Source organism: Trichosurus vulpecula, chromosome 5 (assembly GCF_011100635.1).
Source record: "Trichosurus vulpecula isolate mTriVul1 chromosome 5, mTriVul1.pri, whole genome shotgun sequence".
NCBI classification, from domain to species: domain Eukaryota; kingdom Metazoa; phylum Chordata; class Mammalia; order Diprotodontia; family Phalangeridae; genus Trichosurus; species Trichosurus vulpecula.
The window spans coordinates 249,131,023-249,152,481 of NC_050577.1; the positions used below are offsets into that span (position 1 = coordinate 249,131,023).

General features: G+C 35.0%; 1 protein-coding gene across 7 annotated transcripts in view; it reads right to left on the minus strand.

Moving 5' to 3' along the window:
* The window catches only part of CNOT2 (CCR4-NOT transcription complex subunit 2), a 187,616-nt gene that overhangs the window by 14,715 nt on the left and 151,442 nt on the right, over positions 1–21,459 (minus strand). For all 7 annotated transcript variants that reach the window (XM_036760299.1, XM_036760298.1, XM_036760293.1 and 4 more), the window contains 9 exons: positions 15,543–15,690; positions 14,492–14,674; positions 9,382–9,461; positions 6,988–7,113; positions 4,728–4,852; positions 3,440–3,560; positions 3,188–3,344; positions 1,872–1,933; positions 1,722–1,771 (listed from right to left, as the gene is read on the minus strand). In XM_036760299.1, the coding sequence (XP_036616194.1) occupies positions 1,722–1,771; positions 1,872–1,933; positions 3,188–3,344; positions 3,440–3,560; positions 4,728–4,852; positions 6,988–7,113; positions 9,382–9,461; positions 14,492–14,674; positions 15,543–15,673 (1,035 nt within the window). In that variant the 5' untranslated portion in view covers positions 15,674–15,690. The remainder of the gene's footprint in view (positions 1–1,721; positions 1,772–1,871; positions 1,934–3,187; positions 3,345–3,439; positions 3,561–4,727; positions 4,853–6,987; positions 7,114–9,381; positions 9,462–14,491; positions 14,675–15,542; positions 15,691–21,459) is intronic.

The window sequence follows — 21,459 nt, forward strand, 5'->3', positions numbered from 1 at the left end:
TCTCTACCTATATGACCCTGGGAAAGGTACTTCATCCACTTTCTTCCCTTATGTTCCCCATCTGAAAACAAAGAGGTTGGACCAAATGACTTATGAGGTCCCTTTCAACTCTAGATCTGTGTGGCAAATGTCAACAAACTACAGTGTAGATGAAAGAGAATGAATTTGCTGGATGTTAAAAATAAAAGACTGGGGCCATTACTAGATATTATTGTTAGTGATGAAGGGTGGAAGGACTTGTACCATCTGGTTTTGAAGCAACTCTTTTGCCTAGTAATCAAAGGCTCTTACGATCTGGTGCCATCTTACCTTTCTAGCCTTATCTCATTTCTCCTCCTTAAGCTTGTACTCCCCATCATTCTCCTACCTTTGCTAAAATTCCTTCTAAGCCTGAAGACTTTATTTATTTATTCCTCCCCATCCTTTAAAACCCAACTCAAATACCACAAAATGTACCTGACTTCATGGTTGATGACTTCCCCTGAGCACTAATAGCATTTTTCTTCATACCTCTCTAATTATTTATGTTATCAAGTAAAAGTCTACATTCTAATTATCTGTATTTTTGTTTATTCCATCTTAGCCCATATACTCCATGAGGGCAATATCTTATTAACCTTTGCATATCACCTATTGATCAAGAACTCAGTTATTTGTTGAAAGAATTAGTTTGAAAACTAGGATCAGTTTCTTTGCCAGTTCATGATTTTGGTACGTTTGAATCAACTGTCTTTCACAAAATTAAAGAATTTTCAAACAGTTTTGAAATAGCTGACATTTGTTCCTGCTTAAATGCCTATCACTTAATTTCAAAGAATTTTCCCCACTATACTCTTCTATTGTTATAAAATCTAAAACAGTACTTTTTACTGACCTCCTCCCCACCATATTTCTGCTTATGTTGTTGAAAAAGGGTTAACTCAATTTTACATTCTCTATTGTTAAAATTTAAAATACTATCTTCCTTCTTAGAAACAGATTAGAGCTTTGATCTGTTAATACTGGTTTTATAACTAGACAAGAGAAAACATCATATAATGAGACAAGAGAAAATGTATTTCATAACTGAACTTTTAAGCATATGACATCCATTAACAGAGGTAGCAGAAGTAGGAGATAAGAATTATCTCAGAGTTAGGAGGTCCTGGGTTTGAATCCTATCTCTAATGCTTGCTAGCTTTTTTAATTTGGGCAAGTCATTTACCCTCTATATGCACCAGAAAATTCCCTATAATTTATTTATTTAATAAATAATAGTTGGGTTGCAATCTCTGGTAGTAGAGGGAGTTTCCACACCAGGATTTTAATACATCTATGAAGACAAAGACCCTTCGTATATTCACACAACATTCATTTAAAGCCACAATATGTAAAAGTCACTTAAAAAATGTTCACTTTCAAGAACCAGAGAATATAATATTGGAAAAAATTTGTCAATTAAAGGGGCAAAGACTGCTACATTTGTGTGCATAATAGGCAGAGGGCCTGCCTGTATGCCATTACTGTTTTGGAAAGCATAATATCAGTATCTACAAATAATACTGGGTCATCAAGAAACCACTTGGATGTGTAAGGGGAAAAAAAGGAACACGAGGACATTAAATATAATTTTACAAAATTAAAAAAGGCATATTTTGAAATGTAGCATTAAACCATAGGAAATGTTTTAGTTGTCAGATAATTAAACTTACATTGATTAAGGAGAAGAAAAGCATACTCACCTTATCTCTAATGTGAATGTTCGTTAAGTACTCAGATGGAACGTGGAAGTCTATATAATAAAAAAGGGGGGGTTGCTGATTACCTACTTATCTACAGATATTGGGGGTAAAATTGAGGGGAAAAGTTTTAATGTGAATAGATTCCCCTACCTATGTCTTGAGGTCGACAAGGTGAAGATGCCCAGGGTGATGCAAATTTGGGATAGAGATTTCTGAACAGGAAAACAAAAATTACTATGAAGTTAGTAAATTTTTCCTCAAAAAAAAATATATATATAGGACTTAATAATACCATAATATCGAATCTGGGGGAAAAGATACTAAACAATAATTATTTAACAAATGCTCTTAATATCTTTGGCACTAAGTTCCACTGTTGGAATTTGGAGGATTTGAATTTATGAATTAAATCAAGATACAAGCTTCTTCCAATTGTTGACTGATAAAATAAATAGCAGAAGTAAAAATTAATAAAGATCAGAACATAAAGGGATATTTTTCCTTTTATATATTAACCCTAGAAATATAATAAACACAAAATAGCTCCCGAAGGTATGTGTCAGATTTGAAATTTTATTTTATTTTTTTATGGTGGGGGAGTGGGGGGAGAGAGGAGGAAATTATATAACAATTTACAAATGGGGCTTAATCTCTATATAACTTGCCTACTTTTATAATCAAAGTAATTTTCCAACTTTTGTGAGGTACATTCATTGGTATTCTATTCACTCAAGCATTATGACTCCCCTCTACTTTTAGCATGTTTCTCTAAGCATTTTGCCAAACTAAATATGGGACAACTGATGTCTTAGTTAATTTTATCATAAAAGGACTAATACAATAGAAATAGCATAAATTCTCAGTTTAGTTAACAAAAGTAATAGAAGTCAAATTTATATAAAATATTGTAATTTTTTAAGAGTCAATTTAAAACAGCAATTATCTAGTAGAAGTTCAGATCCCATATTGTTAAATTAAGACTTTTGGATTACAAATAGGACTCCAAATTAAAATACTTAAAGGATTAATGAATAGCAGTTATTGGGGCATCTGAAAAGGAGCCATTTGGTAGAGGCTGAAACTTCAGCTTAAAAAATAGTATTTTCTGAGTTTATAAAAAGATCTAGAATGTTCATGTATTAAAGAAAAATGAATGAGTACATCTTATTTGAAAGGACATTTACAAAAAGCTACTGTAATGCCCACAGGGAAAACTACAAATTGCTAGTTTGATGGAAAGCTTACAATGTTAGCTACCCCAATAACTTTCTTTAAAATGTATGGGGCTAGGGCTATTTTTACCAAAAAGAAAATTTTAATTTCATTGACAGTACATTTCAATGCTTAACTTGCAAGACAGCTTTACTCTTTTTTTTTCACGAGCATAGAGCCAAAATGAATCTGCTATCATGAAAAGCAACACAGCTATATTAAAATGTTTTTGTTTACTGAGAAAAGAGACTTACTCAGGAGAGTTGAGATTGAGGCCTAGTGTTGTTAAGTCACTTCCTAATGCAAGATGTACCATTCCGGGATCTGTCTCTGCTGCTCTAATAAATGTCAGCAGGCCAATCATTCCAAATTGGTCCGTCACCATCCCTTGAGGAATGTTAGTAACCCGACCTAGATAAGAACACCACATTGACTTTATTTTTAAGGAAAAGAAGTAACAAAAATACGTTGAAAAATTTGTTAAACTGTCTCTTATATGGGCCCACCATCAGGTAACACCTGGATCCCTTTTTTCTGCTGGTTGTTGTTTTGTGTTGTTGAACTTTTGTCTCCAGGGAATTTAGGTCCATCTGTACTTGAAGATGTCTTACCAGATGTATTCAAATTCTAAAACAAGAAAGAATTTTCAAAAGTGAATATGAAGTTTGCAACCTGCAAAAACAAGGTCACATATTTAACAAATATTCATTATATGAATGGTACCACAATTTAAATATATCTGTAAATCACAGTTAAGTTAGTGGCAAGTTATCTCTTTCATAAGGTATAGCATTCTAGTCCATCTTTGAACCTCTAGAACTGGATCTTAACCTTTTATGTCATGGACCCTTTCACAGTTTGGTGAAGCCTTATGGATACCTTTTGGGAACTTTTGAAATGTACAAACTAAACTAGGATTACAAAGTTATCAAAATATTTTAAAAACAACAATTCATAGACTCCCTGAAATCTATTCATGGACACCAGGTTAAGAACCCCTGTTCTAAAGACTCCACGGCATGCCATAAAATATCTGAATAAATTTAAAATAATTAAGGTTTTTTTAAAGCACAAAATCTATAAGTAGTGTCACATTTCTCTGTAAAGTCCAGAAGCTAAAAAAAATTATGTGGATAGCTACGCATTTGGGAGAACTTTAAACACAATTTTATAAAGGTTCTCCATTAGAAAAAAAACAAATTATCTAATGTATTTCCATAAATAATCACTACTACTGCTTAGAACATGTGATTTCTTAAATTGTTCTTAATCCCCTTATGTTTTCAACTATGGTAATAAATAATATTTTCAGTGAAAGAGATACTTCGCAAACTGTGAACAAAATAGGTACGTTGTGTAAACCAGAAATAGGAAGCCTATTTTCTTGAATCAATTCAGAAACAGAAATGGTAGAAAGAGTTTCCAAAGAGAAAATTCATTCCAGAAAAATATAGCTCCTTAAAAGGATGTGATATTTCAAACACCAAAGGCTCCAGGTGACAGGCACTACAATAAAATTCTAAATTAACTCTTGAGAAGATCAACAACAATTTGCAAACTGATAGGAAATAGAGAATAATAATGTCTTCTGATAAATTATATTTTCTACATTACTAAGAATTTACCTATTAAAGAGTTTTCTTAAGAGAAGTAGTTTTATAATAATATATAATCACATTGATATATACATATACACACATGTATTTATATACGATGACTTCAAAATGCCAAATACAGTTAGAAAAGAGTAGCCACTTACAAAATAAATTTAAATAACAATTTACAGTTACTTACAGATTTACTGTCCTCATTACTCGTTGTTGGATCTTTATAGCTGGAGCCTGGCAATGCTGGAAAATCTTCGTTGTGTATTGAAAAGTCCTGGGATTGCTCACTTGCTGGTTTTGTTACCATTCCAACTAGGTAATGAAAACAGAGAATTACAGATGTTTAAAAAAATCCCAAGGACCAACATTTTGCTATAAATTATTAAAATTTAACGTTCCTTATGCTAATGAAATGGATCATATATGTATATTTAAAAATATCTGTGCTTTTAAGAACAAGGTATGACTATGTATTTCTTTATAAATTTAATATTTAGAATCCTGCTACAAAAATGTTTTATTTTAATGTTGACCTATCTCTTAATATCTTTCTCCATAAAATAATACAAGGGAGGTCAATGGTAGCATTGCAGCACAAGTTCAGTGCCATATTACAGGTGCTTAATATTATCTGATATCAGCAACAGTAGCAGTAATTCTTTCATTTAAAAAAAACTTGCTTTCTTTAAAATGTTAACTAGATAATATACACACTAGTTAGCTTTCAAACACAAATGCATAAAGTAATTTTAAAAAGAACATGCCAGTATTCTACTTGAAAATGACTTACAGGGTGGGAAAATTGCAATCAATTATATAACAACTCCACATTATTTCAGATTTCCTTTGGACTCCATGTTCTAGATGTATAACATGCAAGAACTGGGAAGTAATCCTCCCACTATACTTGGCATTGGTCAGGCCCTTAATAGAGTACAGTGTCCAGTTTGGGGCTCCACAATTCAAGTAGGATATGGAGAAACTGGAGATGGTCCAAGGAGAACAACGGAAATGATTAAAGGGATGAAAAATTGGACCTATGAGGAAAGGTTAAAGACATTAGAGTCTGAATTAAAATTTAGATAGCTAGGTACTCAACTTCCTGGGCAGATTAATTTTCCTCACTTATGGAACACTGTTTTGTATACTTCCTACTATGAAAAAGATATTTCTCTATTTCATGATCTGGAGGTCCTAGAAATCCTTCTTGGGTAGAAATCTTAAAGGATTTTGCTGTAGGATGGGAACCTATCCTTTTAAGTAAGTTATCTCTACTCACGATCTACATGAGAAAATTTTCAAGAGTATAAATTTTCCAAGTGTACAAAAGAACTCACACCACACATGCATGATTATCACCTGCCTATCAATTCTATGTGGATTAACTATATATTATATTATTGGGCCAGTTTCAATTTTAACCCTTCAGGTTTGTCATTCTGTAATTTAGCTTTTCACTAAGATATGAACAGGGGGTTATAGGAGATCTGAACTATACTTCGGTTACACTGGTAGCTACCAATAGTTCAATCCAAAAAATATTTATTAAGTGCATATGTAGCGCACTGCTAGTTGTATGCCCTTTGGGAAGTAACTTAACCTCTTCTGGACCTCCCTTTTCTTGTCTGGGGAAAGAGGAGATGATTAGATTGATTAAATTAGATGTTTTCTAAGGTATATGGCACCTGAAATTCTATGTTTCTAATCTATGCAGACTACAAAATAGCTTCCTGCACAAGGAGAATAATTTCCGGACAATTATTCACTTGATGCAGTCAAAGCTCACACATCACAGTCCACCTCCTTTCCCCCTTCCTTTCTTTCCCTCCTGCTTGGAATGTACTCTTTTCCTCACCTCCATCACAGAGAACCCCTTTAAGAAGAAGCTCAAGCATCACCTTCTCCACAAAGTCTTTCCTAATTTCCCCCAATTTCTAGTGCTTTCTCTCCCAAACTGCCTTCTGTTTAATTTACTGTAGATTATATTTACACAAAGACACTTCTTACCTCCTCATCATAAGTACCTTTCAAGTAGGAATGGTTTCATTTTTTTATTTGTATCCCTGGCACCTAGCACAGTGCCTGGCCATTAGCAAACACTTATTAACAAATGGGTATTGATTGATTAACATTGAATATCTTCTCTGGGAAAATAATTCAACTACGTGTACAGGACAGAGCAAAGAGAAGACAAAATCAGAATATAGGTCATTAGGGAACTCCTGCTGGGTGTCTATGCCTCACTAACTATATCTTCACATTTATGGTTTTCTCCCTGCCCCAGATATCAAAATTCTGAAGCAAATATAATCAATAAGGTGTCTTTAAAAAGCATTTTAAATACATTGACTTTCTATACTAATTATTCTAATCAACTGAAATAAACTCACTGAAATTTCTTTTGATTTGCCAATTTAACAGTCCTCCCCCACTTCTCCCAGGCTTACCATAAGGAGCTCTTCCAGCTAAGGGGTTTATTAATGGAGTTGGGTTACCGCTTCCTTCCCTTCTGTTTCGATCTGCTAGTGCTGGAAAATCTGAAAGGTCCAATCCTGTCACATTTTCACTTCCATCTAAACAATAACAAAATATGTAAGTTATAAATCTTTGCACTTGTGTAAAATCTCATGATTTTAAGTAACCAAATAATAAAAACCCAAATAGCAATATTATTTTGCATGGATATTATTTGAAACATTGTACTAGGCTTCATCATTACCCACCTAAGCAAAATGCTGGATAGAGAAGACGTTTTGTGCTTACAAAATAGCTGGGGTTTGATTTCACATCTTTAGGTGTTAACAAAATACCACTTCAAAAAAATAAAAAGTTATCTAACACAAAACATTTTGGCCTATGTCAAATTCCTAAAACCCTGATGTACTAAACACTTAATAAAGGGTATTTAGAAAATATCCTAAGATTGTAGTTTTTAGGCAATAACAGAATTGTGGGAAATTTAAACACTACTATAAATAACTGCTTAAAATATACTACACCAATTGTTTCTAATTGAGTTGTATATGAGGACAAAGTACATTCAAGCATAAAACAATATATTTTTCAAATTAATAAAACTTTAGAACCAAGGTTTGAGTTTACTATCTACATTACTGGAAATGCACAGTTTGTTTGAAAACTACATCAAAGTAAAAAGTTAAATTATTTTCTACTTAGATTTAAAATGGATACTTTAAGGATGATGCTGTTGACAAAAATTCTTAATCAGCAAAACTGACAAAGCTCACTTTTCTTTTAAAGTGGCAATCTCTTACTTTAAATTCATAATTATGGGTCTACTTATAACTATCTCAGGTAGCAATAAAAGTAATAAAAATATAGGAGGATTTAAAAAGGGGAATGCAGGACAGATGATATGCATTCTTTATAGACTTCCTCTGTTCTTTGTTATTTCAAAACTTGGAGGATTCATGAGTTTGTGGGTGTGCAGACTTGTTTTACAAAAGCAGATCACAACTCTGCTGTAGATATAATTTCAGATAATTACCATGAGTGAAAAAATTTCATCACCTTACGGTCACCCTAGAGATAAGCCTCTCAGAAGTTAAAGAAAATTTTGTGCTACAGCTTGACTGTCTTATTTTTTTCCCAGGCCTGTAACTGATTTGATCTATTTGGGGCACTCTGCATATAGAAATTCTTTTACAATGATGAAAATCACCAATTCCTCCCTACTTCCAACATCAGCCCTCTATTCACTAAACCATGATGATGCCTCTCTTTGAAAGCTTAACTTAAGTAATTTTTCAAAAATATGTAAAAGATCACAGTAAGACAGATTTCTTTTTATTAGTTAGCAGTTGACAAAAAAATTATCATTTTAGTTATACATCATTTTTGTAGCATAAAATGTACCAGACTTAGTTCAAATGTTTAAAAGTTATTCCAAAATTTTACAGTACTCTAACATTATTCACAGAATACTAGTATATTATAAACTATATAAAATGGCAATATATAAATTGCATATTTCATATTTCAATAATATTTTTACTTTTCAAAGAATTTTACTATTCTTTCATTTAAAAGAAATTATTCTTATATAAAGTATTTTCTAAAGTTTTAGAGTTCTATAAAAAGTTAACTCATTCTACTCTTCCTGCTCAGGCTAAAACCACCTCATCTCTGCTTCTATCTCACCCACTATTTTCTTACCTTTCTCCTATTTCAATTTATTTCAACCTTAACTTGAATTTTTCTCCTTCCTTAATTTTTTTTTTTGGTTCCTATCCTCCCAGTTAGAGATCAACTCAAGTCTGAGGTTCTTGCCTTTACCTTCCATTAGAGGCAAGCTGGAGTCAGTGTATTCTGTTACTAAACAGTCTATTACACAGTAAAGAATTTGGTTAACATTTACACAAACAATTTTCAATGTAACACAATTTTATTTTTCTTTCAATAACTGCAGTAAAGATTCAGCTTATGAAAACCTTATACATGATCCAATGTCCATGTTTTGTAAACTTTTTATAGCTTTTAAAAGACTGTTTTTCCACAGTCATGGTGGGGAGAACAGCTTCTGAAGGGCAATGACTTCTGGTATGGATGAGATTTTTAATTGTGCTGATAATATGGATAGCTAAAAGCTGCCCATATACTACTATAATTTATGTATTAAGCAAACATAACACATATACTATGTAGCTAAATAGCATCTCTCTCTACTGCCACTAAATAAATGGTAACATCAAAATATTGTGAAGTCCAATTCATAATATTAAAAATATTGCGTATCAAGATGAACAACTCAAATGACTTTATGCTTCAATAATGCAGAGTATTTTTTTCCTTCTAGGCTACTGTTTGTGAAAGAAGCTTACCTGTTCCATTAAAAATGTTACTTGATAGAGAGTTATTCATTCCAAATGCCTGATTCCTGTTCATTCCAAATCCAGACATACTAGATACACAGAAAATAGTTTTAGATATAACATAAGAAGACTAACATTCAGCTGAGGAAAACAAACAAGTGCTTACTCTTAATTTCCTTGTTTCAGATTACATCACCTTTGGGAACTAGTATTAATCTTATTTTACTAAATTCAATTTGTAACCTTTAGGTTACAAATAACTAAGAACTGTAATTTAAAAAAAATAATGCAAGTTCTATGTTGACAATACATTACTTAAGACTATTTGTGTTCACTGTGATCAGATGACTCACCGGTTTTCTAGCTAGTATTGGAAAAATGCTATAAGTTGATTATAATGTAAATGACAATAGGCTTTCTTTTAATCTATACTTGTGAGGTTAAAGGGAAGTAAAAGTGTTTACAAAATATGTAGCTAGACTATTACATACTAGAAGGAAGCAAGCCAATGGCAGATTTTGAAAGATATAGTTAAATTGGTAATGCAAGGTATTGAAACACAACTGTTTCATAGATGAGAAAATCTGCTAATAAATATAGGAGATACTTAAAGTGTCACTTCTGAGCCTTATATGTGACATTTAGAAGTTATCTATACAAAAGGCTAAAACATCTAAATATATTTTTAATGACAATAAATAAAAATAACACGGGATGTGCTGCTGGAGATAGCTCAAACTGGCTTTGAAGCCTGTTGTTAAATTTTCAATGTGAGCATGTATAGATCAGAAATAGGCAAAACTACAAATCAGGCCTTGATTTATTTGTTTTCTAAAGTGATAAAGAAAATGTTAACGATGGAAATTAAATTTAAAATGTGTAACGTACATTTTTTTCCAGGGTGGGTCATTAACTATTTACCAGCACACTCCTAATAATAATAACTAGCAATTATGTAGCACTTTTAGATTTGCAAAGCACTTTACAGATGGATCTCATTTTTTCCACATTAAAACCCTGGGAGGTTAGGCATATTACTCTTTCAGATTTTACTGATGAGGAAACTGAGGCACAGAACTAGTTGAGTGTCTACAGCAGGATTTAAACTCAGGTCCTGTTGACTCCAAGTCCAGCACTCTAACAACTCTGCCATCTGTGACTTCCTCAACATGAAAAAATTTTAGTAGGATGAGCTAAAACAAGTATAAAGACAAATTGATACAAATTAGAAATATAAGTACAAAAGCACAGTATAAAGGGCTATGAGACTGGATGAAATACTATAGGTAAAAAGACTGCAAAGGGATGAGAGCATATAAAATACCAGATAGCAATAAATCACAAAAGAATTGACTATAAAACTAAAGTATAAATGATAGGAACTTGTAGAATGAAGAATAAAGAGGAACTGTGCTAACTACCTAGAAACATTTGAAGTATTTATAAGGTTGAAACATAAAAGAGAAAGTGGAATAAAACATGATCATGTTAGGGCCTTCTGAAATTCTTTCCTCACCCCGGAGTTCCCTACACCAATTGTTTTTTACAAACATTAATCAATTGATACTTAATAAAGTACTACTGTTTTAAGAAAGTTTCATCTTATTGACAGGACACAACTAAATCATCCAAACTGGAAAACCATTTAAATGTGGGTAAATATTTCTATTGCTCCCTTTTGAGATTATAAAAATGGAAGTACCAATATAATCACACACTTGCCCCATTCGATACAAAATTACAAACCTGGCCTTAAAAGACAAAACTAAAACTAAAAAACTTTCACCTTCAGGAAGCTGATAATTCCCAAAAGCAAAGTGGTGAGTCTTAACTGGGACAATGAAAGGAATACACGTACCTTATAATTTCATACATTATAGAGAAATTTTGTAGTGAAAAAAGCCACTTTCACATTAGGTCATCTTGAGATAGATATGACATACCCCATTTTACTGGTGAAGCAAAGCCCTGAAGAAGAGACTTGTCTAATTTGCCAAAGCTAGGTAGTGGTAAACTTAGAACCCTCATCTTCTTAAGAAGTCTAGAGGGTTGGTTTGAAAATCACCAATTCTCTTAAATAACATTCTGTGTTAAACAGAAAGTGCAAGACTTGTGATAACACAGGTTTTAATAAAGGAAAAACTTACCAGCAAAATTTACTCGATGAAACCCAGCAACAGCCATGATTCTAACTTATGATGATATATGATGATAATCAACGCCAATTTTTTTGAACCAGATCTGTGATGTCACTGGTACATAGGACTCATGGTATATAAACACCTCTACCAATACAGAATGGTATTTGCTGTGCAAAGTAGAGAATTGGGGAGTTGAACAGGGGGCTGAGTTTAAATGACTTGGTATATGTCAGAGGCAGAGCATAATTCCTGACTCTAAGGTCAACACTTCATTCACTCTGTACCTCTCATTATAGCTACAAGTTGAAGCTTTCTTTGTGTAATAAGGTTTTATCATTCAATGTTAATTTTTTTTAAGTTTGCAAAAATGATATAGGGAACTCTAAGAGAGATTCACCACAGTGAATCAAGAATGAGTCTTGGAGTCAGGATATCTGGAGTTCAACTAAATGCTCCAGGAAGCTCTTTAAGAAGCTAAGATTCAGAGCAGCTGACAATCTGCATCAGTAGAGGATTCCCCTCACTGGGAGTGAATGAAGCCACAGGTCCAACTCAAAAGTAAGATAGAACACTTAAACATATCTCCTAAAAACTGGTAATCTATTGAAAAAGCTCCTTCCACTCCTGAGTATTGTACAATAACTGCTCTAGCTATTTCTTCTTCCTTCTCAATCAGGACACCTGGATGGATCAACTTAACAACAGTCTCTTTGATTGAATCTCTTGGCTCTTGGTGCTATCAGAGTTCATACCTGTCAAATGTCAACCCTAGATAACTCCCACTATCTGCCGCTTTCCCTCCTTCTCAGGTGATGCTGCACAGACCTGGAGGAAATCAAAAAACTATGCTGACTGGGTATGCTATAAATTCATGCCAGCTGATTTCAGCCAAGTCCTTGCTACAGCACAGGAATCCTACTACCCTCAATTGATTTCCCATTCCACTCACGATAGTTGCTGTCCCAAATCCTTTTTCTTCTCAGTACTCTCACTTTATCTATGGAAGAGCTTTGCTTTCACTGAAAAATTGAGGCCATTTGCCAAGAACTCACTCTTTTCCCCTCCTCCTTATCTCATATCCTCTGACATCATGTCCCACTAACTCGCCTTTCACTCCAATCTCCCTCTGCTTGCTAAGGCCAACTCCTCTACAGGTGGAATCAATATTCCATTCCCTTCCATCTTCTCCGGTAGATTAAATTGCCTCTATCAGCACCCTCATTGTCTCTAAAGTCTTCAATCTTTCCCAGCCTCTCCTAATCTGCTCCCTACAAACATGCCCAACTCTCCACCATCCTTTAAAAAACAAACAAAAAACCTTCACTAGATTCTGACAAGTCTGTCAGCTATTGACCTACATTTTTCCTCCCCATCTCAGCTAAACTTCTTGAGAAAGCCATCTACACTAGAGGCTCTCATTTTCTTCTCACTTGCCTCTAACAACTCTCTGCAATATGGCTTTCTACCTCGTCACTCAACTGAAATGGCTTTCTCTAAAGTTACCAATGATCTCTTCTTTGCACAACACTGGCCACCTTCTTTTATGTAGTCTTTTCTCTCTGGATTTTTGTGGTTCTGTTCTGTCTTGGTCCTCCTACTTGTTTGACTGAAAAGTAGGATCTTTGCTGGATGTCTATCCATGTCATGCTTATTAACTTTTGAGTATCTCTCAAGGCTCTTCTCTTGGCCCTGCTTTTTTTTCCTGTATTCTCTGCCTGATGATTTAACTCTCAATAACGTTAACTCTCACGGGTTCCAATATCACGTTTAGGCAGATGACTGCCAGATCTGTATGTTGAGACCTATATGTCTAGAGCTCTAGTCCTGCTTTAGGAAATGTCTGTTGGACATTTTGAAGTCAGATTTCCTACACGCATCTCAAACTCAGCATGTTTAAGACAGAACTTACTATCTTTTCTCTCAAACGATCTTTTCTCTTTTGAAATTTCATATTATATGTCCAGAAAACCATAAGCCTCACAGTCACCCAAGTTCAAAACCTCAGTGGTATCCTTGATTTCTCTCTTTTGTTTACCTTACTTATCCAATCAGTTGTCAAATTCTATCATTTCTTTCTTTAGTACATCTCTCATAGATGTATCCTCTCTATCTGTACCAGTTGGTACAGATTTTCCTGACTGACCAGAGCAATAGCCTTCTAATTGGTATTCCTGTCTCAGTCCATCCTCCACTAACCAATGTGACCATGTCATCCCCCTGCTCAATAAACTCTATTGGCTCCTTATCATTTCCGAGCCCCCCAAATTTCTTTTGTTTGTAACTTAGAGCCTTTTATAATTTAGCCCTGTGTTAACTTTCTTTTTCCATTCTACCCCGTTCCACACACTCCAGCCAGATAAGGCCCTTCATCTCCTATCTTCATGTCTCTGTGACGGCTGTTTCTAATGCCTAAAATTCTCTTTGTCCCAACATCTGCTCTTAGGATACTGGGCACTAAGACTCCCCTTCAGCACTACCTCCTTTAAGAGGCCTTTCCTGGTCCCCTAACCTCTAGGACCATCTTCTCTAAAGTTACTTTCTCTTTATTATATATTTATCTTGTCCAGCCTGATTTATATATGTTATTTCCCCCCAATAGAAGGTAAGCTCCTCAAAGGGAAGAGACTTTTTAAAACTTATTTTCTTTTTATTCCCAGCACTTACCACAGAACTCATTTAATAATGTTTGTTGACTGTTTATAAAAATGGATATTTGAATATGATAAAGCAATCTTCCACACCCCCTACCCCTCCTGGGGGGAAAAAAAACCCTAAGGCCAGGGAGTTTCGGCAGAACTGAGATGGAAAAAAAAATGAAATCTTTGATCACAAGTATGAGATGATATACCATGATGAATTCACAGATGAACAATTGAACATATGAGCAGAGTAGTCAGCATTAATAACAATGCTGGAAATAAGCCAAAAGAGAAACACAGACAATTTATACACATGCAATATGATCTACTTTACTTTACCTGTTCACAGTAAAAGGTTGTCTAGAGGGTTGCTGCTTTGGCATACATATTATGCTTGGCGAGCTTCTGTTAGGGCTACCTAACCCTGAACTGCTCATACTATTTGTCCTGCTGGCAATTCCAATGCCCTGACCAACCTGGGAGTGGTTGATCATATTCCTAGGATTCATAGGTAATATACCCCTGAAAAAAAGAAAATTGTTTATAAAAGGTAGAGTCTTGAGAATCCCTCATTAAATTTCTAAACAAAAATTTATGTCATAATCTAGATCCCCGGTGTATTTTTTTAAACTATCATTCATATTTACTAAACTCTTCATATTCTTTCTCTAGACACTGGTGGAAGAACAGGCAAATCATGTTAGGAATTAGGGGAAGATGAAACATAAAATGCCATTAATTATAAATCATGGAGAGAATACTATGATATGAAATACCTGAGAGTATGACCCTTCTAAAGTTAAAGCATGTGTTCTTATTCTCCGTTAATGAATGGTAAACTACAAAAATGGAAAGTGACATGTACTCTTAGACCCAATCATTTCAGCCTTGTTTAACTGTTTTGGGAGAAAGGTACACACTGAGGAAGTGGGATGGAGGGGAAGATATTTGTTAGAATCACTAATGTGTCAAAACAAAATGAAGCAATAAATCCTGTGGCATCAAATTCCTTTTGAAAAGAATATGTTCATTTTAAATTCTTAATTCTATGCACACTATTCATTTTTTTTAACTTAAGTCTATAAGGGAAGATATATTATGCAAATGTTTCACTCTACTAAAATACAAATATTTAAATTAAGAGAAAGTATAAAGATAGTGCATCAACTCCCTGCCTCAATGAAAAGCATTTGACCAGAAAAAAAAGTGTTTCTTTATTTTTTAAAAATAAAGCCAAAGTTATTTACATTACATATCCACAAGTCTGCAGATATATTAATAGATTATCTTTTTTGTAACATAAGATAATAAACATAGACCTAGTGATACCACTACATGAAGACATATAGATATAGATTTTAATGAAATATTTGAGATCACTAATAAATACCTGCTTGGAGATGGAGGCGTGTGAAGTGACATTGTTGGTACCCCTGTTGTTGGCGTGACGTGGCTTGGTAACTGAGTGCCTTGTGATAAGCTGCGATTTAACTGAGGGGTATTGTTGCTCATTCCCCTCATTGGAAGGCCTAGTGTACCTATTAAAATTATAGGAGGGAAACATAACCAATTTTGAAAAATCCTAAAATAGATCATTAAGAAACTGCAAAATTACAGCTTTCTAATTACATAAGTGTAACTTCTCTGAATGGCATCTTAAAAGAAATTTTTTTACATCAAGATATTCTCTAAGCTGTAAGATTTTTAAAGATGTAGGTTAGTTACATGTATTTTTTGTTTTATACACTCAGTTAAGAAGATTAATGTGTCCACAGTTTGACAATAGATTTATACGCTTTGTTAAAGTCCATGGACCAATATTTCGACTTGCTTTATTAAGATGAATGTACAATGTTATACTTTATTTAGAATTTGTTTCTATCTATTATCTATCTTTATCTGCCAAGTTAAAGCATCAGTTACTTTGTAAGGAAGTTTAATTCTGCTTAGTTAATATTATTTTAATTTTAATTACTTTTATTGGTGTGTGTGACATGATATGGTTTAAAGAAAATATTTCCATTTAGAGAATACATTCACAAATAAGAAATTATGTTAGCAAAGGTTAACCAAAAAAGTTTATTACAAATACATCATTGGGACTTGTCTATCAATTTTTTTTTTAAAAAAGGATTTCCATTCATTTCAGACCTTTGTTACTAGACTATATCATTGATCTAAATCAAGGAATGAGGTGTTTTAAATTAATGAATTTCCCAGAAAAGTTGAACATTCATGAAGTAAAACACAGTAAGCAGATCATCCTCTGATGGTAACTGTTCTAAACAGGAGATATAGAAAAAATATTTAACCTTTTTTCTTCATAGCTCAGAGATACCACCACGCTTCTCTCCACTATAAAATGAGGCTTTCCAACTTTGAACTACAGAGATAGAAGGGACCTTATAGTTAAAAGAGTTCAGACACTTCATTGTACAGATGAGGAAACTACTTTCATGCCTACTTTTAGTGGCACCTTCTTATACAGACCTTTTAATTCATAGCTTCTAATCTGCCACGAATGGGCAGGCAAAGCAGGTCACAAGAACTTAAGAGCTGGAAGGGACTTTGGAGATCATCTGATTTTATAAATTATAAGCCCAGAAAACTAAAGTGAGCTGCACAGCATATGAGAGTCAGAATCCAAACTTAGGTCTCCTGAGATCAAACACTCTCTCTACTACATTCCAGAAATCATACTATGTTAATTATACCCATATGTCTGACTGTTGTCTCTGAATTCATACACAGATTTGTATTATGAACATCAAAAATGCCCATTTCTACAGTCTAATTTATCAATACTTCAGTACGTAAAAGATCTGTGAATTCTTCTGTGATTTCATACATGTTGGAATATGTTCTAGATGGTTCAGGAAATTTGTGCAAAAAGGTGAAAGTAAATAGCATGAATAAAGGCAACTGGCAAATGATCCCCAATTCTCTCATCTTAACTTTAAAAATCACCTTTCTTATCCTAATTCACCAATTCAAGAACTACTAGGTTTTTTTTTTAATGCTGTGAAAAGGTGGTAAGAATTATATGTTAAGAGTCAACATGGTCCTAAGTGAGGAATTAATGAATTAAAGTACACCACATTAATGCTGTTGTGCACTGTTACACATATTTTCAAGGTTCTCTTTGAGAATGACCAGAAGGGTGCTCTCCAGATACCATGAATGTAAAGGTGAGTTAATTTTTCATTCTCTGGCATGATGAAGTACTATTTCGTAATTCATGTATCACAACAAAATTTTGCAATACAAACAAATGGTGATTTGTTATATAGGAAGCTGGTAAACTTAAAATTCAGGCTGCAAAACTACTTGATTTCTATGGACTCGATAACAATAGTTGTCATAATATATACATGGTGCTTATTACTGTTTACTTTAGAAATAAAAAACCATGGGAAAACTGACCCTGTGTTACATACCACCTCTGGGGAGTGAACAAATGCCCTGCAGATCCTGGGGCCATAAGGTTATCAATGAGGCAACTCAAAATGATAATCTCTTAATCTGGGACACAGAGAAGATTGGATTGGAAAGGAAAAGCCCAAAGACATACATACACATAAAAAGTGTATGCTTATCCAAGTTTATATTCCTCTTGACTCCAACATAACCTCTCCCAGGTCACCTCAATTCCTCTTCTTGTTCTCTATAGTAGAGGTTGTTAAACTTCTATGTATGCATCATGTACCCCTTCAGCAATCTGACAAAGCCCATGGACCCCTCCTCATAATAATGTCCTTTATCTACATTAATAACTGAAAGAAATGCTAAATTATAGTTAGAAGTTACTGAAAGTGAAGGTGCAATTTTTTTCCAGTCTAAGTTCATAACTCCTCACCCCTTTGCCCCTGCCTGGCCCCCTGAAATATATCCACAGACACTGTAGACTCTAGGTTAAGAACCCCTGCTATATTTACCATTCTATCCTAAAAATGTAATTTTCACTGTAGGTGTACCAATGAGATTTATTTCTTATCCTCCCTGGCCTGGAAGTGGAATCACAGAATGTGTGATTCTAATGTGTGATCTAAAAGATCATCTTGTACAGCTTTCTTTCTATAGATGAAGTAACAGACACAGGTTTACAATTAGAGGCACAATTAGAGGCAGAACAAAAATAAAACCAAGGTTTACTGACTTGAAATTTAGTGCTCTTTAGACTACATCATGGATAAAAGAAATTACAGAGTGGTGTGGATGCAAAACTACGGCCCTATTTCTCTTTTAAAGCCGAATTCAGGGTGGAGCCAAGATGGCGGCTGAAAAGAAGGGACTTGCGTGAGCTCCCTGCCAGGTCCCTCCAAAAACCTATAAAAAATGGCTCTGAACAAATTCTAGAACTGCAGAACCCACAAAATAGCAGAGGGAAGCAGGGATCCAGCCCAGGACAGCCTGGATGGTCACTGGATGAGGTCTATTGAGCACGGAGCAGAAGGGAGCGGAGCCCAGTGCCGGCGGCGGCAGGACCAACCAGACCAGGAGCCAGATAGAACAAGCCCTAGCACCCCGAATCAGTGAGCTGTGGCAGTTACCAGACTTCTCAACCCACAAACGCCAAAGACAACAGAGAAGGTTAGTGGGAAAAGCTGCAGGGGACAGAGTGAAAAGAGTTTGCAGTTTGGCCACCACCCCGGGGGCAGCGGGAGGAGGTGTAGCTACAGAACTAGAGTTGCAGTTGCTTCTGGCCCCAGGCCCACCTGGTGGGAGGAATTAAGTGGCAGTAAGAGCAGGAGTGCAGAGCCTGCTTAAGATTTTCATTAGGTCTGGGTTGGTGGTTCTTAAAGAAGGAGGAGTGCTGCTGTGGCAGAGCTGGCTGTATAGAAATAGCTCTGAAATCAACGGCGCATCCCCTCAAATTTGGAACAAAGGCCTCTTTACTCTACAAGCAGTCATACCCTGCTGAAAAACTCAAGGGTCAAGTAAGTTGACCGGGAATATAGCCAGGCAGCGAAAACACACTCAGATTCAGTCTCAGACTTTGGAATCCTTCTTTGGTGACAAAGAAGACCAAAACACACAGCAAGAAGTCAACAAAGTCAAAGAGCCTACAACAAAAGCCTCCAAGAAAAACATGAACTGGTCTCAGGACATGGAAGAGCTCAAAAAGGATTTGGAAAAGCAAGTTAGAGAAGTAGAGGAAAAATTGGGAAGAGAAATGAGGATATGAGAAATCCACGAAAAACAAATCAATGACTTGCTAAAGGAGAACCAAAAAAATACTGAAAAAAATATTGAAGAAAACAACACCTTAAAAAATAGACTAACTCAAATGGCAAAAGAGCTCCAAAAAGCCAATGAGGAGAAGAATGCCTTGAAAGGCAGAATTAGCCAAATGGAAAGAGGTCCAAAAGACCACTGAAGAAAATACTACCTTAAAAATTAGGTTGGAGCAAGTGGAAGCTAATGACTTTATGAGAAATCAAGATATTATAAAACAGAACCAAAGGAATGAAAAAGTGGAAGACAGTGTGAAATATCTCATTGGAAAAAGCACTGACCTGGAAAATAGATCCAGGAGAGATAATTTAAAAATTATTGGATTACCTGAAAATCATGATCAAAAAAAGATCCTATATATCATCTTTCAAGAAATTATCAAGGAGAACTTCCCTGATATTCTAGAGCCACAGGGCAAAATAGAAATGGAAAGAATCCACAGATTGCCTCCTCAGAAAGATCCCAAAAAGAAAACTCCTAGGAATATTGTTGCCAAATTCCAGAGCTCCCAGGTCAAGGAGAAAATACTGCAAGCAGTCAGAAAGAAACAATTTGAGTACTATGGAAAAACAATCAGGATAACACAGGATCTAGCAGCTTCCACATTAAGGGACCGAAGGGCTTGGAATATGATATTCCGGAGGTCAATGGAGCTAGGATTAAAACCAAGAATCACCTACCCAGCAAAACTGAGTATCATGCTCCAAGGCAAAATATGGACTTTCAATAAAATAGAGAACTTTCAAGCTTTCTCAGTGAAAAGACAAGAGCTGAATAGAAAATTTGACTTTCAAACACAAGAATCAAGAGAAGCATGAAAAGGTAAACAAGAAAGAGAAATCATAAGGGACTTACTAAAGTTGAACTATTTTGTTTACATTCCTATATGGAAAGATGATGTGTATGATTCATGAGACCTCAGTATCATAGTAGCTGAAAGGAATATGCATATGTATATATGTGTATGCATATATATACACATGTGTGTGTCAATGTATGTATATTTGTAGGTGTGTATGTGTATATATGTATGTGTGTGTGTGTATATATACACACACAGAGGGCACAGGGTGAGTTGAATATGAAGGGATGATATCTAAAAAAAAAAATCAAATTGAGGAATAAGGGTAAGAGAGGAATATACTGAGAGAGGGAGAAAGGGAGAGATAGAATGGGGTAAATTATCTCACATAAAAGTGGCAAGAAAAAGTGGTTCTGTAGGAAGGGAAGAGGGGGCAGGTGAGGGGGAATGAGTAAATCTTGTTCACCTTGGATTTGACCTGAGGAGGGAATACTATACACACTGAATTGGGTATCTTACCCCATAGGAAAGAAGGAGGAAGAAAATAAAAAGGGGGGGGGGGGGGACAAGAGAAGGGAGGGCAGACAGGGGGAGGAGGTAATCAAAAACAAACACTTTTGAAAAGCGAAATGGTCAAGGGAGAAAATTCAATAAAGGGGGACAGGTTAGGAAGGGGCAAAACATAGTTAATCTTGTGGAAGGGCTTTACATAATGCTATGCATGTGGCCTATGTTGAATTGCTTGCCTTCTTCGGGAGGGTGGGCGGGGAGTAAAGAGGGGAGAGGATTTGGAACTCAAAGTTTTAAAAACAGACAATCAAAAAAAAAGTTTTTGCATGCAACTAGGAAATAAGATACACAGGCAATGGGGCGTAGAAATTTATCTTGCCCTACAAGAGAAGAAGGGAAAGGGGGATGGGAGGGGAAGTGGGGTGACAGAAGGGAGGGCTGAATGGGGAACGGGGCAACCAGAATATATGCCATCTTGGAGTGGGCGGGAGGGTAGAAACAGGGAGAAAATTCATAATTCAAACTCTTGTGTAAATTAATGCTGAAAATATATTAAATTTAAAAAAAAAGCCCAATTCAAATGCTACCACTCCTCTCCTAAGTAATACTTCTCCCTGAAGCTTTCCCTAATCCCTGGAACAAATAACAATTTCCTTAGTCAGCAAAGAGTGATTTGCTGACACCTTTTTCTATGCCATAAAATTTAACTTATATTCTTCCTGTTCCTTCCCTTGTCCCCATGCTCACTTTTCTTCCTTTT